At 37.8% G+C, this 22897-nt stretch overlaps 3 protein-coding genes across 4 annotated transcripts in view; all 3 read left to right on the top strand.

The window, feature by feature from the left end:
* Positions 1-22897, top strand: part of LOC114499916 (olfactory receptor 4A5-like) — a 203310-nt gene that overhangs the window by 112843 nt on the left and 67570 nt on the right. The gene's annotated exons all lie outside the window — the stretch shown is intronic.
* LOC114500130 (olfactory receptor 4C15-like) lies at positions 3091-9460 on the top strand. Its single transcript, XM_028516727.2, has 2 exons — positions 3091-4202; positions 9442-9460. The coding sequence occupies exons 1-2, from the start codon at positions 3232-3234 to the stop codon at positions 9458-9460; spliced, it is 990 nt and encodes a 329-aa protein (XP_028372528.1). The 5' UTR covers positions 3091-3231.
* LOC114499937 (olfactory receptor 4C15-like) lies at positions 15305-16539 on the top strand. The gene has a single exon (XM_028516471.2). It carries the CDS (start codon positions 15604-15606, stop codon positions 16537-16539), a length of 936 nt encoding a protein of 311 aa, XP_028372272.1. The 5' UTR covers positions 15305-15603.

Genomic DNA, 22897 nt, shown 5'->3' on the forward strand with positions numbered 1-22897 from the left:
CTAAAAAAGAAATAGAAACAGGTATACAATCCTGGAAGTATTTATTAAAATATTTGTGAAAGACCCCTGGCTAGCGTAGCTCAGTGGATTGAGCGCGGGCTGGGAACCAAAGTGTCCCAGGTTCAATTCCCAGCCAGGGTACATGCCTGGGTTGCAGGCCATAACCCCCAGCAACCGCACATTGATGTTTCTCTCTCTCTCTCTTTCTCTCTCTCTCTCTCTCTCCCTCCCTTCCCTCTCTAAATAAATAAAATCTTTAAAAAAATATTTGTGAAAGGGTTACATGAAATCAAATAGTTTGATTGCAATTTTAGAATTAATATAATTTTGCCCCTTTTTATTGAATTGATTGGGGCGACACTGGTTAACAAAATTATATAATTTTCAGGCACATAATTCAGTAACACATCACCTGTACACTGTACTGTGTGTTCAGCATCCCAAATGTAGTATCTGTTGTCGCCATTGATTTCCCTATACCCTCCTCCACCACTCCCACCTTCCCTCTCCCTGACAATCACCACATTGTTGTCTGTGGCTCCAAGTGTTCTGTCATTTATTTTTGTTTTTTGCTCTGTCCCTTCACCTCTCCCACTTAGCAGCCCTCAGCCTCAACAGCTGTTAGCATGTTCTCTCTATCCATGAGTCTGTCTCTATTTTGTTTGTTCATTTTGTTCATTAGATTCCTCATATGAGTGAGATCATATGATACTTGTCTTTCTCTTACTGGCTTACTTCACTCAGCATGATTCTCTTCAGGTCCATCCATACTGTCACAAAGGGTAAGCTTTTTTTCTTTTTTACATCCCAGTAGTATTCTATTGTGTAAATGTACCTTTAGTGAGGGTGAGGAGGTGGAGAAAAGGGAACCGTGTTGCCCTGTTGTTAGGAATGTAGATTGGCACAACCACAGTGGAAAACACTGTGGAGTTACCTCAACAAATTAATAATGTAATTGATTTATGACTCAGTGTTTCTACTTCTGAGAATTTATTTGAAAAACCCCACAACACTAATTTGAAAGAATATATGCCCACTATGTTCATTGCTGAGAAGCTGACAACTGCTGGATCGTACATTGGTATTTTTGATTTTTAACAAATGGTCATTGACTGATCCAGTGACCTTCCAGGGTTTGCTTTGTACTCTTATTTTTTGGGTGACAATTTGTAGCTGAATATGTTGTTCACAGTGCAAGTTTGTATAAGAATGTCTAGTACCTTGGGAATTTAATGGAAATGGTTATTTTAAAGTAAGCACAAAGACATATATTACCATAAACGAGCATATCTTTATTGTAAAATTGGTTTTGTTAGCTCTGAATGGTTTTCACTAAGATTAGGTTATTTTTAATTCTCACTGTAAGCCTCATTATTATTTTATTTACCGATTTAACAAACAGATTATATATATATATATGTACACACATATTTTTGAGACATAAATTTCTGTTTTATGTACAGGTGAGGATGCAAACATTCTCAAAAACTGAAGTGTAACTATAGAAAGTAGTCAATAGTTGGAGTACTTCTCTGGACAACTCATAGGTAAGGTGGCTGTCTTGCTAAGTGAGAGAATAGTGACTAAAATTGGTGAGGGCAGTTATCATAAGCAAGTTTTGCATTTTTCCAATTTGTCACTCACCGTAATCTTGTGGGATGAGCATGTAGATTATACATGAACATACTTAGTTTGCAGTAAAGTCATATAAATGACAATTTGTACAATATCAGATTGGGCCACATACTATAAATAATTAGTAAATAATTTAAAAAGTCTGAAGACTCTAGCTATACTCAGCACAATCTTTCCATTCCTTACCTATGTGGTTGGTGCCAATTTGTATCTGTAGTTATTGGACTATTACTTTCTGAATCTATATCACTTGCTCTGTGTCATCAAGGGGCCTCCTTCAAGCATGAGCAAAAGAATCAGAAGACTTTGATTTGCACAGGTGTATGAAGACAGTAGCAGGGCCAGCTCTGCTCCTTTCTGTCTTCATCCATTAGGAATACTTAAGTGTTGGAGCTGGGATTCTGTGTTTAAATTCCAGGCCCAGCATGTTATTTGACATTTTCTCTATAAGCATGGATTGTCTTCCAGGAAAATAGGGATAATATCATATAACATGGACTGTTTTCTAGGACTATTTCTTGAACAGCAAATTTCTTTACATTAGTTAACTTGGTCATGTTGACAATACCCTTAAGTAGGTATTATTGTTTTTCATAAACAACCGTTCTTATTTTAACTGATGAATGAAGAAAGAACCCAACTCAGTATGTGCATACTTGTTATATGTTAGTGCAGAGCTAGGCACTTTTCCATAGAGCTTTCCTTTTTACAGGGAATGATTTAATTTATCTTTTTTTGTTTTGTATTTTAATGAATTTATTGGGGTGACATTGGTTAACAAAATTATATAGACATCAAGTGTCCAATTCTATAATACATCACCTGTATATTGTATTGTGTGTTCACCATCAAAAGTCGAGCCTCCTGTTTTCACTATTTATTCACCCTTTAACCTTTTCTACATACTCCCTGTGCCCACCTCTCCTTCCCTCTGGTAATCACGATACTATTGTCTGTGTCCCTGAGTTGTTTTTCTTAATCTTTTCACCTTTTCACACAGTCCCCTAACCCAGTGCCCCTCTGAGAGCTGTCAGTCTGCTTTCTGTATTCATCTTAAAGGCCCAATTCAGTTCAGAGTTAAAAACAATTGGATAAGTAGCGATGATTTTCAAATGACTCTTAAACCTGGGGTCATTTCTCCTTCTCTTTGTAGATAAGGTCATCTCCTGGTCAGTGATGGCATGTGAGTCACTCCATTCCCATTCCATACTAACAGCAGGAATGACAAATAAATTACAAGTTCTTTGGCTCAGTGTGGATATGGCTTCAGAATTCTCTTCAACAATTCACTCCAGGAAAAGTGATCTCCTTTGGCAGTGGAGATAAAAACCATGTCTCTTCCCTATTGTATATGAATATCTCACATATAAATAAGCTCTATCCACTTTAAAGTATTGAATAATTGTTCTGCTCATGACTTCTGCCTGACCTCCCACTATAGCCTTCAGCAATTTCTAATTTCCTGTTCTTATTTACAACAGAAGCATGTAACCAGCTTTTCACATGGATGCACCAACTGCTTGATGACTGTGATAAAATGGTATCATAAACTGGTCCAAGGTGAATTTTTCTTTTTCTCATAATTGCATATTTTATATGCTTACTCTAGTAGCATTTAGCATTTCCTTGGAAATCATGCAAAACCAAAGCTTTGTAACTGAGTTTGTCCTCTTGGGGCTTTCACAGAATCCAAATATTCAGAAAACAGTATTTGTTATACTTTTGTTCAGCTATATGGCAACTCTCGGGGGCAACTTATTAATTGTGGTGACCATCAGCAGCAGCCCAGCACTCCTGGATTCCCCCATGTACTTCTTCTTGGCTTTCTTGTCCTTCCTGGATGCCTGCTTCTCCACAGTCACTGCCCCAAAGATGATTGTGGACTCTCTCTCTGAGAGGAAGACCATCTCCTTTGAGGGCTGCATGACCCAACTCTTTGCTGGACATTTCTTTGCTGGAGTGGAGGTGATTGTCCTCACAGTCATGGCCTATGACTGCTATGTGGCCATCTGCAAGCCCTTGCATTACTCTTCTATCATGAACAGGAGACTCTGTGGCATTCTGATGGGGGTGGCCTGGACAGGGGGCTTCTTGCATTCCATAATACAAATTCTCTTTGCTTTACAGCTGCCCTTCTGTGGCCCCAATGTCATCGATCATTTCATATGTGACTTGTACCTGCTACTGGAGCTGGCCTGCACTGACACTCATGTGTTTGGCCTTTTGGTGGTGGCCAACAGTGGGTTTATGTGCATCCTAATCTTCTCCTTGTTGCTTGTCTCCTATGGTATCATCCTGTGCTCTCTGAGAACCCACAGTACTGAAGGGCGGTTGAAGGCTCTCTCTACTTGTGGATCTCACATTATTATTGTGGTTTTGTTTTTTGTTCCCTGCATATTCACGTATGCCCGACCTCCATCCACTTTCTCCTTTGACAAAATGGTGACAGTATTTTACACCGTCCTAACCCCCTTGCTCAATCCTTTGATTTACACTATCAGGAACAAAGAAGTGAAAAATGCCATGAAGAATGTGTGGAACAGAGTAATGGTAGTTTCTACTGAAAGGTGAGACTGATTCAATGGAATCTACACTCAGTGTGTGTTTCAAGACATGATGGAGCTGCTGAATGTAGTTCCTGCAATGAAGACTTAGAGTGGTCCAAGGTCCCTAAGTCTTCCCTGGCTTCAGTGCTCTTGAAAATGTCTCTGGTCCTCGAGGGGACAATTAACTGTAGATGGCCTTGAGGCTAGATTGACAGAAGTTTCTGTCTTTGGGGACCCCTCACTTGAAGAGATTTAGGATGAGAATAGGAAGGGCTGTTCTTTCTCCACACCTGGGTTTTCAAGACTGTTGGGAACTCTTGCCCATGACCCAGAACTGTACACTCTTTCTGGTTTTGGGGCAGTGGTATTGCACTATGTCATAGAGGCAGATGTTGAGTTCTATGATGAAATCTTGCATCAAACTGTCCTCTCTAATATTTTCTTTTGCTCCCTCCCCTCCCTGTCTTTCTGTATGCTACCCTCTGACTCTTCTTTCTTTGGGTCAGCTCACTCTCCTCTCTCCTGTACTCTCTTCACCCATTCTGTACTCTTGCCTCGTCTACACTCTTATTCATGTAGGCATCTATTTTCTGCTTTGATATTTGCTTCACCATGCAGCATACAGAACTTGATTCTGGAGTTAGACCAGTAAATTAAGGTATCAATTCATGTCTTACCTTTTGTGACAGCATGGGTGGAACTGGAGAGAATTATGCTAAGTGAAATAATCCAGGCAGTAAAAGAGAATTACCATATGGTTTTACCTCTAAGTGGAAAAACTTTCTGTATCTCATTGAAAGGACCAGGAAAATGGGTACACTTATCTTGTAATAGAATGTGCAGGTCAAACTAAATAATGTTAGTGAAAAGTGTTTGAATAGTAAGATTATACAACAAGAATAATATGTAACCTAGGATTGTGTTATTCAATTTAATATACACTTAATAACACACAGCAATGCAGGTGAATACATGATAGAGGCATTTTTTCATCTTGGAAAAAAGGAGAGACTTGTGGTATCAAATATATTTAAACTGGTTCAAAATTTCAAGAGGTAAGAGTAAAAATTAAAGAAGGGAAAGTTACATTCTCCACTACTGTGGTGTCCCCCAAATCAGAGAGTTAGGAAAGTGCAGGAGTGTAAGGAAACATCAATGAGTTTAGTGCTAAAACCCCTGGAAGTGTTGGTCTGATCTAATGTGTACATCTTGTCAGGAGGTAAGTACCTGTTTTATGTCCTCAAATCTTCTCTTTGCTTATTGAAAATAAAACAAAGTAGAATTATATGACCTGGCTTTCATGGTTGTCCAACATCTGTCCATAATTTGATCTATTACAATGTTTTGATTAATGACAACAGTTTTTAGGGAGATCATGTGTATGTTTACCTGGACCAAAGCATGTTTCTCCCTTGTGATATTTTGCTGACTGTTGTCCCCTAACTGCTCCTGTCTTCACAGCCTAAAGCTCCCTCCATTTGGTGTTTACTTTCTTTTCTTTTTAAATATTTTATTTATTTATTTTTAGAGAGGGAAGGGAGGGAGATAGAGAGAGAGAGAGAGAGAAACATCAATGTGGGGTTGCTGAGGGTTATGGCCTGAAACCTAGGCATGTACCCTGTCTGGGAATAGAACCTGGGACACTTTGGTTCACAACCGGCACTCAATTCACTGAGCTATGTCAGCCAGGGCAGTGTTTACTTTGCATTAGGAACTAACATATTTAAATTAAGTAGTAATCAATTAATTATTTCTTTTATAGTTATCAGAGATGATTACAACTGCCAACCAGACCTTGTAACTATTATAACATCTCTAGTTTATCACACTCAACTAATACTACTTTAACTGGACTGCAAGGAAACAAAGTTTCATTTAGATGTGTAACTTCATTGGAAGTACATGGGAGATTTTATTTACTAATATTTAAATATTTTACTTAGAAAGATTCAATATAAGCTTATTGGATGTTTAATTTCAGAACCTTGTTGGGAATTTTAACACTCAAAGCCATAACTTCACTTCTTTTGCATTTTGAACTTTCATTGACCAATCAATTCATTCTCCAGGGATATTTCTAAATGTTGAACTGGTATTCATTTGGTAGTATTACATTCAGTTGAGTAGTTAATTCTATGTACATTCTTACATAGTTAATTGTCCGATCTAAAGGCATGCTAGTATGCTTTTGATAACTTTTAATGTACTTTCCACCGCCTTGTTGTTCATTTGTATAGATTCAGGGTATGCAGCGGAAAAATCAATGCTAAATCCCTAGTGTGATGCTTCTAGCAGGGTGTCCAAACTTTTGGTGTCTCTGGGCCACACTGGCAAGAAGAGTTTTCTTGGGCAACATATTAAATACATTGCGACACATAATCACAAAAAGATCTCATAATGTTTTAGGTAAATTTATGATTTTGTGTTGGGCTGCATTCATAGCTATCCTGAGCCTCGTGCAGCCTGTGGGCCACAGGTTGGACACCCCTGTTAGACAAAGTTTTTCTCCAGAATGTCATGGCTATGTTTTGAAATTCTTTATACCTATTATGTGGATGAAATTGGCTTTTCCATAGGACTTTGATATTAGGATTATTTTATTTTTGCTTAGCTTGTGGTAAAGCAAAATAAATCAAAACAAACAAACAAACAAAAATACCCCCCCCCAAAACAAACAAAAAAACCACTAGATGATAGAAATTCTTAAAATATATGGGGAAAAGGATATTTGGGGAATTAGAGAATCCCTGCTGAGTTTTTCCCTTTTTGGCACTATGTATCTACCAAAAGTGAAAAGAAAGACCCCCCACAGAAGGAAGAAATAATCATTCATGACCTATCCCTGTTTTTTTTCTCAGCACAAAAATAGGCCATAAAATTTGAAGTTACTCAAATTATTCTTAATTTGGCCTTATTTTCTTAAATTTCTTATGGCTCACAGTTTCTCTTGTAGAAAAGGAAGGTTTTTTATTTCCATTTTTCCTTTCAAAGACTTTAGGAGCTATTTGAAGCAACAAAGGTGAACATTCTTTTAACTAATCTCAAGAAAAGTGCATATGCTTAGGTTCCAAAGCTGTTTCTCTGGAGGTGCGATACATGTATTTACATTAAATAAATGCTTTATTATCAATCATAGATATTTAGGTGAGTTAGGTGACTCATCCACATACTAAGCCGGCAGACTCCATATTACTATCCTCATTTACAGAGAAGCAAACTGAAGCCAAGGGAGGTTTGATCACTTACTTGCCTCAGTTCACACAGCTAAGAGTTTGAGCTACACAACTTGAATTCAGGTCTTCCAAACGTCAGTCTTACCATCTTTCAACAAAAAGCACTTGCCTGTTTATGTCTATAGATAATATTAACAGCCTTACAGATTTACATTATCTTTCCAGAAAGTTAGTTAGTTAGTTTATTTATTTATTATTGTTTATTATTTATTTATTAATTTATGTATAGGAAAATGGAGGGAGAAAGAGAGGGAGAGAAACATCAATGTGTGGTTGCCTCTCACATGGCCCCCACTGGGGACCTGGCCCTGCAACCCAGGCACATGCCCTGACTGGGAATTGAATCAGTGACTCTTTGGTTCACAGCCCGAGTTCAATCCACTGAGCTACACCAGCCAAGGCTACCTACCACAAAGATTTTGACTCATATTTTGTAGACTTATCTCGCACATAGCCACATATTTCAGCAACAATGCCCCTCTGTGTACATGGAAAATATCAGGGCACTCTAAATTACCATATAACATTTATAAAGCAAAGCTTCTCACTATGACATTCTGCCTCATGTTACTTTTTTGTGAATAAACCTTTCTTAAACTCACTGTTCATCTGGGGGTATCTCTTCCATAATTTGACCATAAAGTAATGTCAGAGGATTATATGTGTGTTCTTTGGGGGTACCTGTGTGTTCCACTTTATGCATGGTTATTAAATTCGTAAGAAATAGAACATTTTTCTACAAAGTCTAGGTCTGGAAGAGATATAATGAACACTTAATGTACTAAATATGGTCAAGTCTGCAGCAGCTGGTGAGAAACAATTTGACAGAATCTGGACTAAATGACACATGTTTAGAAGATGAGAGTAAGCCAGCAGTAAGGATAAGAAGAGTACTGAGTCAATGTTCTTTCCACTCTAAGGCAAAGAGGAGGGTTTGAAGAGGGAAACTAGAGCCAGTGATTGTGTCTTATGAGTCATATTGAATACTCAGTGGATGAGTGAGGAGACTGATGAGGCACAAGTTACAAATGGTCAACAGCAAAGTTGGAGGGTGCAAGAACTGGAGGAGGAAATATCAGGTGTTCTGACATTCTTAGTGGATGGAGTTTGCTGCTGTGGGGATAGTTTTAAAGAATGTTAAGATGTCCCTTTGCACTCACCATCAAGATTTTCTCATGAGGATCAAATGTCATTTGATTATTTTTGATACTTAACACAGCATGTAAGGAAGCAAGATTGTTTACTCCTAAAAATTAGTAAGATAAATGTCGTTTGGATGTATTGGATAAGGGTACTTTAGTTTAATTTGGACTTTTAATTCAGTGAAAATGTTAAGTGAAGGGAGTGAGCTACTATTGTTCAAGGCCAACTATGAAGCAGTTTGTTCTTTATATGTTTTCAGTCCCTGAATGTAGAAACAAGTGTTGTTGGATTTTTACTCCATTTTTTACAGAATAAAGTGAGACTCAATCCAGCTTAGCAATAAAGGAAAGTCTTTTAGACTCTTCTTCCTCCAGTCTTCCCACTTCACAATTCACCTCACTAGCATGGTGTGAAAATATTCAAACACAGAACCGATCACTAGTCACATTTTGAAGATGTCCTTAAAGCTTTCTCCTCTTATTTGGGGGCCAAGTTCTTCTTTTAACTGTTTTAGCTTCCCTGATTTCCAATTTCCAAATCTGCCAGTAACTCAGAGGCAATTCTAAAGGTTCATGATCTCTCGGAGAAACCTCTTTAAATTCCAATTGGAAATCAAGAAACCAACTTTGCTTCTTTATTGATTGTTTTCCCTGAGACCATGTTGAAGATGGTGCTTGCGGCGGCAGGGAACATTCTCTAGTTTGTCTTCCAGAGATGTTCTTCCTCTCTCTCAGATGTAAAAGTAAGACTTGGAAAAGACCTTTGCATTTTTCTTCCAGCCACTGAGTGGACTTTTATTTATAGAGAATAGAGATGGCCATCACCAGCACTTTCAAGGAACTCACCCATGGTGAGATCTATAATTCACAGTTTTCCCTTTTCAGAGAAAATGTGAAGTTGTGATGCTGTACTTAAAAGTAGGTTGTCATGGTCCAGGTATGAGGTCTAACACAACATGTGAGTCTATCATTTAACTGTGCACACTTGGACTGGTTACATAACCTTTCTGGCTCTCAGAATCTTTATTTTTGATGGGTGTTATATTACCAAGTTCAGAGGGCTAAGAAACCAATAATACATGTGGAGTCATTAGGAGAGTGCTTACCATATAATACTGTCCTGTTGGGAACTGCCCTGACTGGTATCAGAAGCTGAAACCCCCACCTAGGCTAAGGGAACGCCCTTGGAACCATAAGCCAGCAAGGAGACAAGGGCTTGTCTCCCTGGCAGGAATGCTGCTTCTGCTGCTGAACCCCAAAAAGCTTGGTCGGTTAGCCAAAGATGGGTAAGATTCCCCACAGGGGAACAACCTAAGGCAGGCACGATCACTTTGGGAGGCCCCCCAAAAGAAGGACTTGGGGGGCTGTAGCAAAACAGGGTGACGGACCCTTGCTCCTTGGCTTTGACATAGCCTGAGTTCTCATTGTCTGGGAGAAAATCTCCTTATTGCCTTTGTTCCCAACTAAGCCTGAAACAATGACAGGGTGGTGCAGCTCTGTGCTGACAGGGCGGATTCCCTGGGTAATCAGGCCTAAGAAAGAACATGTAAATTACTGTGAAACCTTCTTTGTTTAAAATGCTCTCAGTTGAATGAGAGGGGTCCAAGGAGGAAGTTCGTTCCTCAAAGTCTTACAGCTGTTTGACCCCCACTCAATAGACCAGCAGAATTCCTTGTTTTCTATAGTTCCTTACTTCCCCCTGATAAGTACTGTATTTTACCTGAATTATTATGCAAAATGAGCCCAATAAAAGCATGTATGGATGGTAAATCGGGGCCCTCCCCACTAGGGGGGGTGGCCATTCTGTCCCTACTTCCCCACAGGACCTGGTTGTCTCTGTGTATGTTTGTTTCTCGCGTGTTTTTCGTCGAGCCATCCGCAGCGTTCCGTGGTCACTGCTGGCCGGTGACCCACGCACAACACTGTCCATGCTCAATAAATAGCCTCTGTCAGAATGCAAACTGTTTTTGGAAGCTTAGGAGGTTCTATTAATTAAAGTCTAATGAAATCAGACCTGTCTTCAGTTTTTCACATTTAGGTTAAATCCAAATACCTTAAAAATGCAACTGGTGCATATTTCTGCCTCAACTTTCTAACAGCATTTAATTTATTCTTTCCAGTTGTATTCTCAATTATCTTTCATATGAGGATGAATGTCCTAATGTAGTTTTAAATATTCCCATCCTGGTGTTTTCGATTAAAAGGTGGAATTTTCAGAGGCTGTATAAAGAATAGCCTTGTAGGAGCATGATAATTCAACTGCTGTTTACCTTTCACAATTACTGATATAATATTGCACTAATATTCCCAGTACTAAATCCCCAGCAAAGGCACAGAGCCATTCACTAAGGGTAGGAAAGAGTGTCTCATTCAAGTCACAGAACAGAATCTGCTAATTTTAATCATGTTCACTTAATTTTCCCTAGTGCATTTGATATCATAAATAGTCTTAGATTTCTGCACTGGAGCTGTTCAGGAATAGTTACATGGCTGAACTTAAAATCCTTTAGTGCTAGGGGTTGTGGCTTTGCCCCTTTCTTAAAGTGAACTGAATTGCTAGGGCAATAGAAGAAAAGAAGGTTCAGGCATCAGTCAGGAAGGACATAGGTGGACACAGAGAAGGGTTATTATTTTTTCAAATTCCAGAATCAGTAAGGGTGTACAAGTTGAGACATTCAGGGACATCAGCAGATTATGGAGAGGAGGAAAAGGGCTCTGGAATCTGAAGAGAGCATTTCCCAGATGGTCAAAAAGGAACATGATTAGGTAGATAGAGAATAAACTTTTATTGCTAAAGTAAAGAATACACTGGATTTAAGGAACTTAACTAGGAGAGAAGTTTGAATGTGGTTTTAGTCTATTCTTTTAATTTTTAATAATTATATTTCCTCAGAAAAATACATGGAAATGTGACTGATATGAACATACAGGTACGTATAAATGCATCTAAAATTCACTGCTTGAAATATAATTACAAAGTACTACTTATGACAACCTTACTACTAATTTTTCATATATTTTCAATTATTATATGTAGTTTGCAGTTGAAATAGGAATTTTTATTGTTTTTGGACAAATGGATGCTAGCATCAGTTTGCTGCCAGAATGAGTGAGAAAGAAATAGTGGGCACTGGGGATAGAGGGGAGGCCAAATATCCAAGGCCACAGCCCCATGAGGTGGACTAAAGCCCACAGTCCATGGCTGGGAGGGGCTGTGCACAATCTGGTGCTGCTCCAGTATATTAAAATATATGGCTGAAGAAAGGAAAGACCTTGGAAATTTCTAGGAAAAATATGAACAGAATCAGCTGCTTCCTATAGGACTGTATGGACTACAGATTGATTTCAAAGTGAGTATAGAGATTGGGAAGGGCTGGGCCAATGATATGGCTATTTATGGAAGATTTATATTAGTTTATGATTTTTAGTGTAAGATTCTATGTATGTTAGCATGTTAGTTCCACTGACACAAATTAACTATACTGGAGGTAATAAAATTATAGTAAAAACCCATCTCCTTTGTTTTTAACTGTTTAGAGAGAGGATAATATGTTGTTGTGGGTTTTAAACTTGAGTCTTTGGTTTTCGGGTCAACACTCAACCCACTGAGCTACACCAGTCAGGGCTTAAGCTTGACCCTTAATGTTAACTTATATACCAAAAGTAAGTCTACCATATGTTCTCTTCTAAATTTTAAAATTATATTAAAATGTCTGTGCAAAGAAGCAGAATTATTACAATGTTTTATTTTTTCATTTAACATATTGTAAACAGGCTTCACCATGAATGTCCTTGTATTATTTAGTATTCATAGCGTCTTAACTGTAGTACTGCTTTGCAGAAACATCTTCCCATCATTAACATTTTATATATTTCTGAAGTTTTACTGTTATGAAAAATGTGCATTGTCTTCAATTACAGAACTTACACTACCTCATTTCACCTTCAGAAAAATTTTTTAGGATTGGGTTCTAAAAAAGGAATAGAAACAGGTATACAATCCTGGAAGTATTTGTTAAAACATTTCTGAAAAGATTACATGAAATCAAGTAGTTTGATTGCAATTTTAGAATTAATATAATTTTCTCCCTTTTTATTGAATTGATTGGGTAACCCCGGTTAACAAAATGATACAATTTTCAGGCTTACAATTCAACAACACATCATCTGTACATTCTACTGTGTGTTCAGCACCCCAAGGGTAGTATCTGTCTGTCACTATTGATTCCAACTTTACCCACCTCCACCACTCCCGCCTTCCCTCTCCCTGACATCACCACATTGTTGTCTGTGGCTCCAAGTGTTCTGTCATTTCTTCTTCTTTCTTACTCTGTCCCCTCACCTCTCCCACTTAGCAGCCCTCAGCCTCAACAACCATCAGCTTCTTCTCTCTATCTATGAGTCTGTCTCTATTTTGTTTGTTCGTTCATTTTGTTCATTAGATTCCTCATATGAGTGAGATCATATGGTATTTGTCTTTCCCTTACTTGCTTACTTCACTCAGTATGATTCTCTTCAGGTCCATCCATAGTGTTGCAGAGGGTAAGCTTTTCTTCTTTTTTACATCCCAGTAGCATTCTATTGTGTAAATGTACCTTTAGTCAGGGTGAGGATGTGGAAAAAGGGAACAGTGGTGCAATGATGGTGGGAACACAGATTGGCGAAACCACTATGGAAAACATTATGGAGTTACCTGAAAAAATTAATGTAATGTAATGTAATGTAATTGTTTTATGACCCAGTGATTCTATTTCTTCAAATTTATCTGAAAAAACCCACAACAGTGATTTGAAAGAATATATGCCCGCTATGTTCATTGCTGACAAGCTGATAACTGCTGGATCATACATTTGTATCCTTTACTTTTAACAAATGGTCCTTGACTGATCCAGGCAAGGACCTTCTAGGAAAACCTTCCAGGGTTTGCTTTGTACTCTTGTTTTTTGGGTGACAATTTGTAACTGAATATGGTGTTCATAGTGCAGCTTTTTTAAAGAATGTCTAGTACCTTGGGAATGTAGTGGAAATGGTTATTTCAAAGTAAGCATGAAGACATATATTATGACAAACAATCATATCTTTATTGTAAATTCTCTTTGTTAGCTCTGAATCGTTTTCACAAAGATCAGGTTATTTTTAATTCTCACAGTAAGTCTCATTATTATTTTATTTCCTGATTTAACAAATTATATGTATATGTACACACATATTTCAGACATAAATTTCTGTTTTATTTACAGGTGAGGACACAACCATTCTCAAAAGCTGATGTCTAGCTATGGAAAATAGTCAATAGTTGGAGTACTTCTCTGGACAACTCATGGGTAAGGTGGCTGTCTTGCTAAGTGAGAGAATAGTGACTAAAATTGGCACTGATCATAGCAAGTTTTGCATTTTTCCAATTTGACACTCACCATAATCCTGTGGGATGAGCTCATAGGTTACACATAAACATACTTGGTTTGCAGTAAAGTCATATAAGAGACAAGTTGTACATTATCAGATTGGGCCACATAGTATAAGTAATCAGTAAATATATTAAGAAGTCTCAAGACTCTAGCTATACTCAGCATACTCTTTCCATTCCTTACCTATGTGGTTGGTGCCAATTTGTATCTGTAGTAATTGGACTATTACTTTCTGAATCTATAGCACTTGCTCTGTGTCATCAAGGAGTCCCCTTCAAACATGAGGACAGGAATGAAAGACTTTGATTTCCACAGGTGTATGAAGACAGTAGCAGGGCCAGCTCTGCTCCTTTCTGTCTTCATCCATTAGGAATACTTAAGTGTTGGAGCTGGGATTCTGTGTTTAAATTCCAGACCCAGCATGTTATTTGATATTTTCTCTTTCAGCATGGATTGTCTTCCAGGAAAACAGGGATAATAACATATAACACGGACTGTTTCCTAGGACTATTTCTTGAACAGCAAATTTTTTTACATTAGTTAACTTGGTCATGTTGACAATACCCTTAAGTAGGTATTATTGTTTTTCATAAAGAACTGTTCTTTTTTAAAATGATGAATGAAGAAAGAACCCAATTCAGCATGTGCGTACTTGTTAAGTGTTAGTGCAGAGCTAGGCACTTTCCCATAGAGCTTTCTTATTTTACAGGGAATGAATTAATTTATCTTTTTTTGTTTTGTTTTTTAATGAATTTATTGGGGTGACATTGGTTAACAAAATTATATAGTCATCAAGTGTACAATTCTATAATACATCACCTGTATATGGTATTGTGTGTGCACCATCAAAAGTCAAGCCTCCTTCTACCACCAGTTATTCGCCCTTTAAGCTTTTTGACATACCCTCTGTGGCCATCCCCTCTTCCCTCTGGTAATCACCATACTATTGTCTGTGTCCCTGAGTTGTTTTTCTTAATCTTTTCACCTTTTCACTCAGTCCCCTAACCCTCCTCCCCTCTGATAGCTGTCAGTCTGCTTTCTGTATTCATCTTAAAGGCCCAATTCAGTTCAGAATTAAAAACAATTGGATAAGTAGCGATGACTTTCAAATGACTCTTAAACTAGGGGATATTTCTTCTTCTCTTTGTAGATAAGGTCATCTCCTGGTCAGTGATGGCATGTGAGTCACTCCATTCCCATTCCATACTAATGTCAGGAATGACAAATAAATTACAAGTTCTTTGGCTCAGTGTGGATGTGGCTTCAGAATTCTCCTCAACAATTAATTCCAGGAAACTATAGCTTAATGATCTGCTTTGGCAGTGGAGATAACCATGTCTCTTCCCTATTCTATATGAATACCTCTCATATAAATAAGCTCTATCCACTTTAAAGTATTGAATAATTTTTCTCCTCATGACTTCTGCCTGACCTCCCACTATAGCCTTCAGCAAATTTCTAATTTTATGTTCTCATTTACAACAGAAGCATGTAATCAGCTTTTCACATGGATGCACCAACTGGTCAATGACTGCGAAACAATGGTGTCATAAACTGGTCCAAGGTGAATTTTTCTTTGCATCATTTTTGAAGATTTTGTGTGTTTACTCTAGTAGCATTTAGCTTTTCCTTGGAAATCATGCAAAACCAAAGCTTTGTAACTGAGTTCATCCTCTTGGGGCTTTCACAGAATCCAAACGTTCAGAAAATACTATTTATTATATTTTTGTTCAGCTACATGGCAACTCTTGGGGGCAACTTGCTAATTGTGGTGACCATCAGCAGCAGCCCAGCACTCCTGGGCTCCCCCATGTACTTCTTCTTGGCTTTCTTGTCCTTCCTGGATGCCTGCTACTCCACTGCCAATGCACCGAAGATGATTGTGGACTCTCTCTCTGAGAGGAAGACCATCTCCTTTGAGGGCTGCATGACCCAGTTATTTGCTGGACATTTCTTTGGTGGTGTGGAGGTGATTGTCCTCACAGTCATGGCCTATGACCGCTATGTGGCCATCTGCAAGCCCTTGCATTACTCTTCTATCATGAACAGGAGACTCTGTGGCATTCTGATGGGGGTGGCCTGGACAGGGGGCTTCTTGCATTCCATAATACAAATTCTCTTTGCTTTACAGTTGCCCTTCTGTGGCCCCAATGTCATTGATCATTTCATATGTGACTTGTACCCTTTACTAGAGCTGGCCTGCACTGACACTCATGTGTTTGGCCTTTTGGTGGTGGCCAACAGTGGGTTTATGTGCATCCTAATCTTCTCCTTGTTGCTTGTCTCCTATGGTATCATCCTGTGCTCTCTGAGAACCCACAGTACTGAAGGGCGGTTGAAGGCTCTCTCTACTTGTGGATCTCACATTACTGTTGTGGTTTTGTTCTTTGTCCCTTGCATATTCACGTATGCCCGACCTCCATCCACTTTCTCCTTTGACAAAATGGTGACAATAGTTTACACCATCCTACCCCCCTTGCTCAATCCTTTGATTTACACCATCAGGAATAAGGAAGTGAAAAATGCCATGAGGAATGTGTGGAACAGGGTAATGGTAGTTTCTACTGAAAGGTGAGACTGATTCAATGGAATCTACACACAGTGTGTGTTTCAAGACATGATGGAGATGCTGAATGTAGTTCCTGCAATGGAGAGTTAGAGAGGCCCAGGGTCCCTAAGTCTTCCCTGGCTTTAGCATTCTCAAAACTATCTCTGCTCTTCGAGGTGCCATTGAACTGTAGACAGCATTGAGGCCAGATTGGCAGAAGATTATGTCTTTGGGGACCCATCACTTGAAGAGATTTAGGATGAGAATAGGAAGGGCTCTACTTTCTCCACACCTGAGTTTTCAAGACCGTTGGGAACCCTTGCCCATGACCCAGAACTGTACCCTCTTTCTGGTTTTGGGGCAGTGGTATTGCATGTCATAGAGGCAGAAGTTGATTTCTTCAATGAAATCTTGCATCAAACTATCTTCCCTAGTATTTTCTTTTGCTTCTTCCCCTCTCTGTCTTTCTGTATGCTGCCCTCTGACTCTTCTTTCCTTGGGTCTGTTCACTCTCACTCTCTCCTCTCTCCTGTACTCACTTCACTCCTTCTCTACTCTTACCTCTTCAGCACTCATTCATTTAGGTGTCTATTTTATGCTTTGATATTTGCTTCACCATGCAGCATACAGAACTTGATTCTGGAGTCAGACCAGAAAATTAAGGTATCAATTCATGTGTTTCTTGGAGGGCTCAGGTTGTTTTCTCTTTTCTAGGATCTACATGGTCCTAGAAAATCTACATGAAGTCTACATGAAATGGGTTGGAAGTTTTATGTGACACAGATGGTGAATTTTAGAGGCAGAGGCTATTTAGCAGTACCCCACTCTAATTTTAACTTAGCTATACTTCGGAAAACTTCCCTCTCTCCTTCGTTCCTTCATTCCTTCCTCTCTTCCTTGCTTTATTATATATTTTTTATTGTTGTTCAAGTACAGGTGTCTCCATTCCCCCCCACTACTCCCCCTCATCCCAGCCACCCCACCCCTACCCTTGATCCTACCCTTCTTTGGTTTTGTCCACATGTCCTTTGTACATGTTCCTGACAACCCTTCCTTCTTTTCACCCCACATTATTCCTTCCCAACTGCCCCATGATTTCTGTCAGTTAGACGTTAATCAATGTCTCTGGCTATATTTTGCTTGTTTGTTTGTTATGTTGGTTAGGTTCCCCAGTACATGAATGGATTAAAAAACTATGATACATTTACATGATGGAATACTATGCAGGAGAATAAAAGAAAGAGTCTTACCCTTTGTGACAGCATGGATGGAACTGGAGAGTATTATGCTAAGTGAAATAATCCAGGCAGTGAAAGAGAAATACCATATGATTTTACCTCTAAGAGGAAAAACTTTCTGTGTCTCAGGTCAAATTTTCCACATTGAAAGGACCAGGAAAATGGGCACACTTACCTTACAAAGAATGTGCAGGTCAAATGAAATAATGAAAGTGAAAATTTTTTGAATAATATGATTATACAACAAGAATAATATGTAATCTGGGATTGTGTTATTCAATTCAATATATAGTTAATAACGCACAGCAATACAGGTGAATACATGATAGAGGCCTTTGTCTATCTGGGAAAAGGGGAGACTTGTAGTATCAAATATATTTGAACTGGTTTAAAATTTCAAGAGGTAAAAGTAAGAATTAAAGAAGGGAAAATTGCATTCTCCACTACTGTGATGTACCCCCAGGTCAGAGAGCTAGGAAAGTTCAGGAGTGTTAGGCAACATGGATGAGTTCAGTGATAAAACCTCCAAAAGTGTTGGTCTGATCTAATGTGTTCATCTTGTCAGGAGCTAAGTTCATGTCTTATGTCCCCAAAACTTCTCTTTGCTTATTGAAAATAAAACGAAGTAGAATTATATGACCTGGCTTTCATGGTTGTCCAACATCTGTCCAAAATTTGATCTCTTACAATGTTTTGATTAATGACAGCAGTTTTTAGGGAGATCATGTGTATGTTTACCTGAACCAATCCATGTTTCTCCCTTGTGATGTTTTGCTGATTGTTGTCCCCTAACTCCTCCTGTCTTCACAGTCAAAAGCTCCCTCCATTTGGTGTTTACTTTCTGTAGGAACCAATATATTAAAATAAGTAGTAATCAATTAATTATTTCTTTTATAGTCATCAGAAATTATTGAAACTGCCAACCAGAGCTTGTAATTATTATAACATCTCCAGTTTACCTCCTCAACTAATACTATTTTAATTGGACTGCAAGCAAACAAAGTTTTAATTAGATGTGTAACTTCATTAGAGGTACATGGGAAATTTTATTTACTGGTATTTAAATATTTTACTTAGGCCAAGTCAGTATCAGTTTACTGAATATTGAGTTTCAGAGAACCTTGTTGGGAATTTTAACACATAAAGCCATAACTTCACTTCTTTCTTGTTTTTCAACTTTGGTTGACCAATCAATTCATTCTCCAGAAATATTTCTATTTTTTGAACCAATATTGATTTTGGGAGTACTGCATTCAGTTGGGTGTAATTCTTATGTAGTTAACGTTCTTATCCAAAGGCATGTTATTTTACCAACATTATTGTAAAGAGGCTGAGGACTTCTTTGATTTATTTTTTGATTAATAATAAAAATAAATGAACAAAGAAATGATTTTAAAAGTTATCTTGACTACTGTTATCTTTACTACTGGTATATATTGGTTCTTATTACATATATGATGACTGATATGAAGATGCTATTTTTAAAAAAGGATTATTTTGTTATATTTTCACAGAGAGGAGAAGGGAGGGAGAAAGACAGGGAGAGAAACATCAATGTGTGGTTGCCTTTTGCATGCCCCCTACTGGGGACCTGGCATACAACCCAGCCATATGTTCTGACTGGGAATTAAACTAGCAACCCCTTGGTTCACAGGCCAGCACTCAATTCATTGAGCCATACCAGCCAGGGTGATTTGAAAGTGCAATTGATTCATTCAAGGACTGATGATTAATTAGAAAGAAGACAAGTATCTCAAAACTCATACTGACATAAATTCTGGGTCATTTGACATTAACAGTAAAAGGCATTGAAATATTATGAAAGAGAATAAGGATGATAACTCAGAAACTGATGCAACAGATTAAACTAGAAAGGGGAAAAGTTGATCAATTTGACTGTATAAAATGAAAAAAAGCTAGAGTTCAAAACAAAGATATTACAAAACAAACTGACAAAAGATATACATTATTCAAATAGATGAAATGTAAGCAGAAAAAGTATTTAAAAATATTGTCCTAAATTAGTAATAAAAGAAATGTCTATCATAATTCTAACCAAATCAATCAGATAATTCTCCAGTTTAAAAGTTTATTAGAAATCTCTGCTGTATTGCTGTAATTTTAGAAATGATGGAAAATGATCCAGGTTTTTACACAAAAAAGGATATATATGACCCTGAAAAACCTGCAACAATATGCAAGCAATTAACAGTTACGTTTGGAGTGTGGGGTTGGAAAATTATGAATTTTTGAAGGGTACTTTTTTTTGCCCTGTAATCTATGTAAACTTTGATGGAGATTTTATTATAAATATATTCTTTCTGTAATAAAAGTATTTCTAATAAATAGTGAAACAATCCAAGTGGGTTTTTGAACAACATTTAATAATTTTGAAAATATTCTTATTTTATGTTCTTTAATCGCCTGGAAATGTTTCTTTTTATGATACTTCAGTCACTAATGGAAGTTTTTAATGATCAAGTCATTTGTACTAGATAAGAAATTACCCTTTGACATTTCTCATGGTCTGAAAAGCCCTCTGTCTTTCTCTCTTTGATTAATAACTGAGGAAAAATGGATTTGCTGAGAATCAGACTACTTTAATATACTTGGAGTATTTAAATTGTATTCTCTCTGAATGTAGGCTACTATGCTAATTTTCCCGCTTTGTGAAGCTTTTTTAACTTTCTTACTTTCTTTTTTGTATTGTTGTTTAAATACAGTTTTTTCCATTTTCCTCCCACTACTTCCCCCCAACCCAGCCATCCCCACCTCCCACCCCTGATCCCACCAAACCATGGACATTTGTTTTGATGAAATTATTAAAAATAAACAAAAGACTATACATGAGAAGACATATTCAAAAGTATGTTGTTAGGGTAAAACTTTGAAAGCAATTTAAAGTAAATGTTTGAATTTATAGTATGAAATTTTAATATGTTAATTTATAACAAGCAACTTATCCTTTATCTGTCTAGCTGCTCCCCTTGTGGTTGTGCACTAGACCTGGTTATTACCTATGATTCAAATCCATTCAAAATCTCTCAGTTTCATATTCATGAATTTTCAACTATACCTTCATCATTTCCAGCTTGTGTCTTCTGCTGCTGCACTCTAACAATTGTTTGACCCGATGTCACATACAAAACATTGTCCCTGATACTTTTTACATGACATCAGGCATGCTCCTGCCTGAGGAGCTTCACACAGGTTGTTTTCTGTGTCTTCATTATCTGTCCTCTGGAATATGCATGGCTTACCTCCTCATATTCTTTGTTATTGTTAAAATGTGTCTTCTCAATAATGAGTTTTCTGACTAACTCATAGTTGAGCAACTCCTACCTACTAACATTCTGTATGTCCTATTCTTCCATCTCTGCTTAATTTTTCTCCTTAGGGAGTATCATTCCCTAACATGTCAAATAGTTTGAATTCATTTTTTTTTGTGTGTGTATATACTAGAATACAGCTTACATGAAGTTAGGGATTTGTGTTTTTTCAGAAAAGATTTAGCATTAGATCCACAATGCCTAAAATAGCATCTGGCCCATAGTGTGTGGTTAATAACTACTCATTGAATAATAATAAAATATGTAAGTGAACTTCTGCTCCTGGGTGAGGTTAAACAACTTGTGGCCAAAAATGCTCTTGTCATGAACACCTAGAAAGCCAAATACAATAGAGAGATCACCTGTATGAGATGCTGGAGACAACCTAAGTGAAAGGCATAGGCTCCAAAGAGAAGACCTTCAAAAAGTCGAATTGTGTGACTGCTTTTCCCCTGAGAGCATTAGTTGAATGAGGGCATTGGTAGGACATGGGAATCTGGGCCTCACTGGTAAAGGGTGCTAAGTGGGCTAGGGGCAACAGCATGTGTTTTGGAGGAAATTTGGGGAGCTTCAATCATGCAGTATGTTTTCCCTCAGAAGATTTCTCTAATCCTAGGGTTTGCTGTGGGCTGAATTGCATCCTCCCAAAAGATGTTGAAGGCCTAACCCCAGTAACAGTGAATGTGACCATCATATTAAGGTAAGGTCATTGGGGTGGCCCTAATGCAATATGACTCGTGTCTTCATAAAAAGGGGGAATTTGGACACAGAGACACAAGCACACATGCCATGTGAAGATGGAGGCAGAGACTGGGGTGGTGCATCTACAAGCCATGGAACTCCAAAGATTGCCATGAAGCCACTAGGAGCTTGGGTGAGGCTTGGAGCAGACTGTCCTCATATCCCCAGGAGGAAGTGTATAATAAAGCCAAATGAAAAGATGAAATACAGCCATTTGTGACAACATGAATGGGCCTTGAGAATACCAGGCTAAGTGAAATAAGTCAGAGAGAAGAAGTTAAGAATCATATGATTTCACTCATATGTGGGATACACAATGCAATATGTAGGTGATGTATCATAGAAATGGACTCTTGATACCTTTGTAATTTTATTACCCAATGTTACCTCAATACATTTAAGTAAGAAAATAGAAAGTTAGCAACTACTAGCATTCTGCTAAAGAAAAACATTGGTTAATAAAAAATAAAAATAAAACCAAGTAATGAAGAGTAGAGGCAAAATTTATGAATATGAAGAAAAGACAAAAAATTAAAATCTCATTCTATGAACAGAAGAATAAAGTTGATAAACTTCTACCATGTGGAGACATTACTTGTGTGTATCCATTTCTCAAAACCCATTTGCTATACACTTCAAAATGGTGTATCTCATTGTACATAAATGATACTTTCTTATTGATTCACTGCCTTCACATTATTTTGGAAGTTATAGAAACTTTAATTAGTAGTTTTCATTGTAATTATATTGTGTTTTATCAATATTATTGTAATTTGTAATAATGATTATATCTAATAATCACATTTTCTAGAATAGGAAACTGTTGGGAACTGCCCTGACTGGTATCAGAAGCTGAAACCCCCAGTAGGCTAAGGCTAAGGGAATGCCCTTGGAACCATAAGCCAGCAAAGAGACAAAAGCTTATCTCCCTGGCAGGAATGCTGCTTTTGTTGCTTTATTCATAACTGAACCCCAAAAAGCTTGGTCAGTTAGCCAAAGACGGGTAAGATTCCCCAAGGGGGGAACGACCTAAGCCAGGCACGATCATTTTGGGAGGCCCCCAAAAGGACTTGGGGG

The sequence above is a fragment of the Phyllostomus discolor genome, chromosome 6, assembly GCF_004126475.2.
Source record: "Phyllostomus discolor isolate MPI-MPIP mPhyDis1 chromosome 6, mPhyDis1.pri.v3, whole genome shotgun sequence".
NCBI classification, from domain to species: Eukaryota; Metazoa; Chordata; class Mammalia; order Chiroptera; family Phyllostomidae; genus Phyllostomus; species Phyllostomus discolor.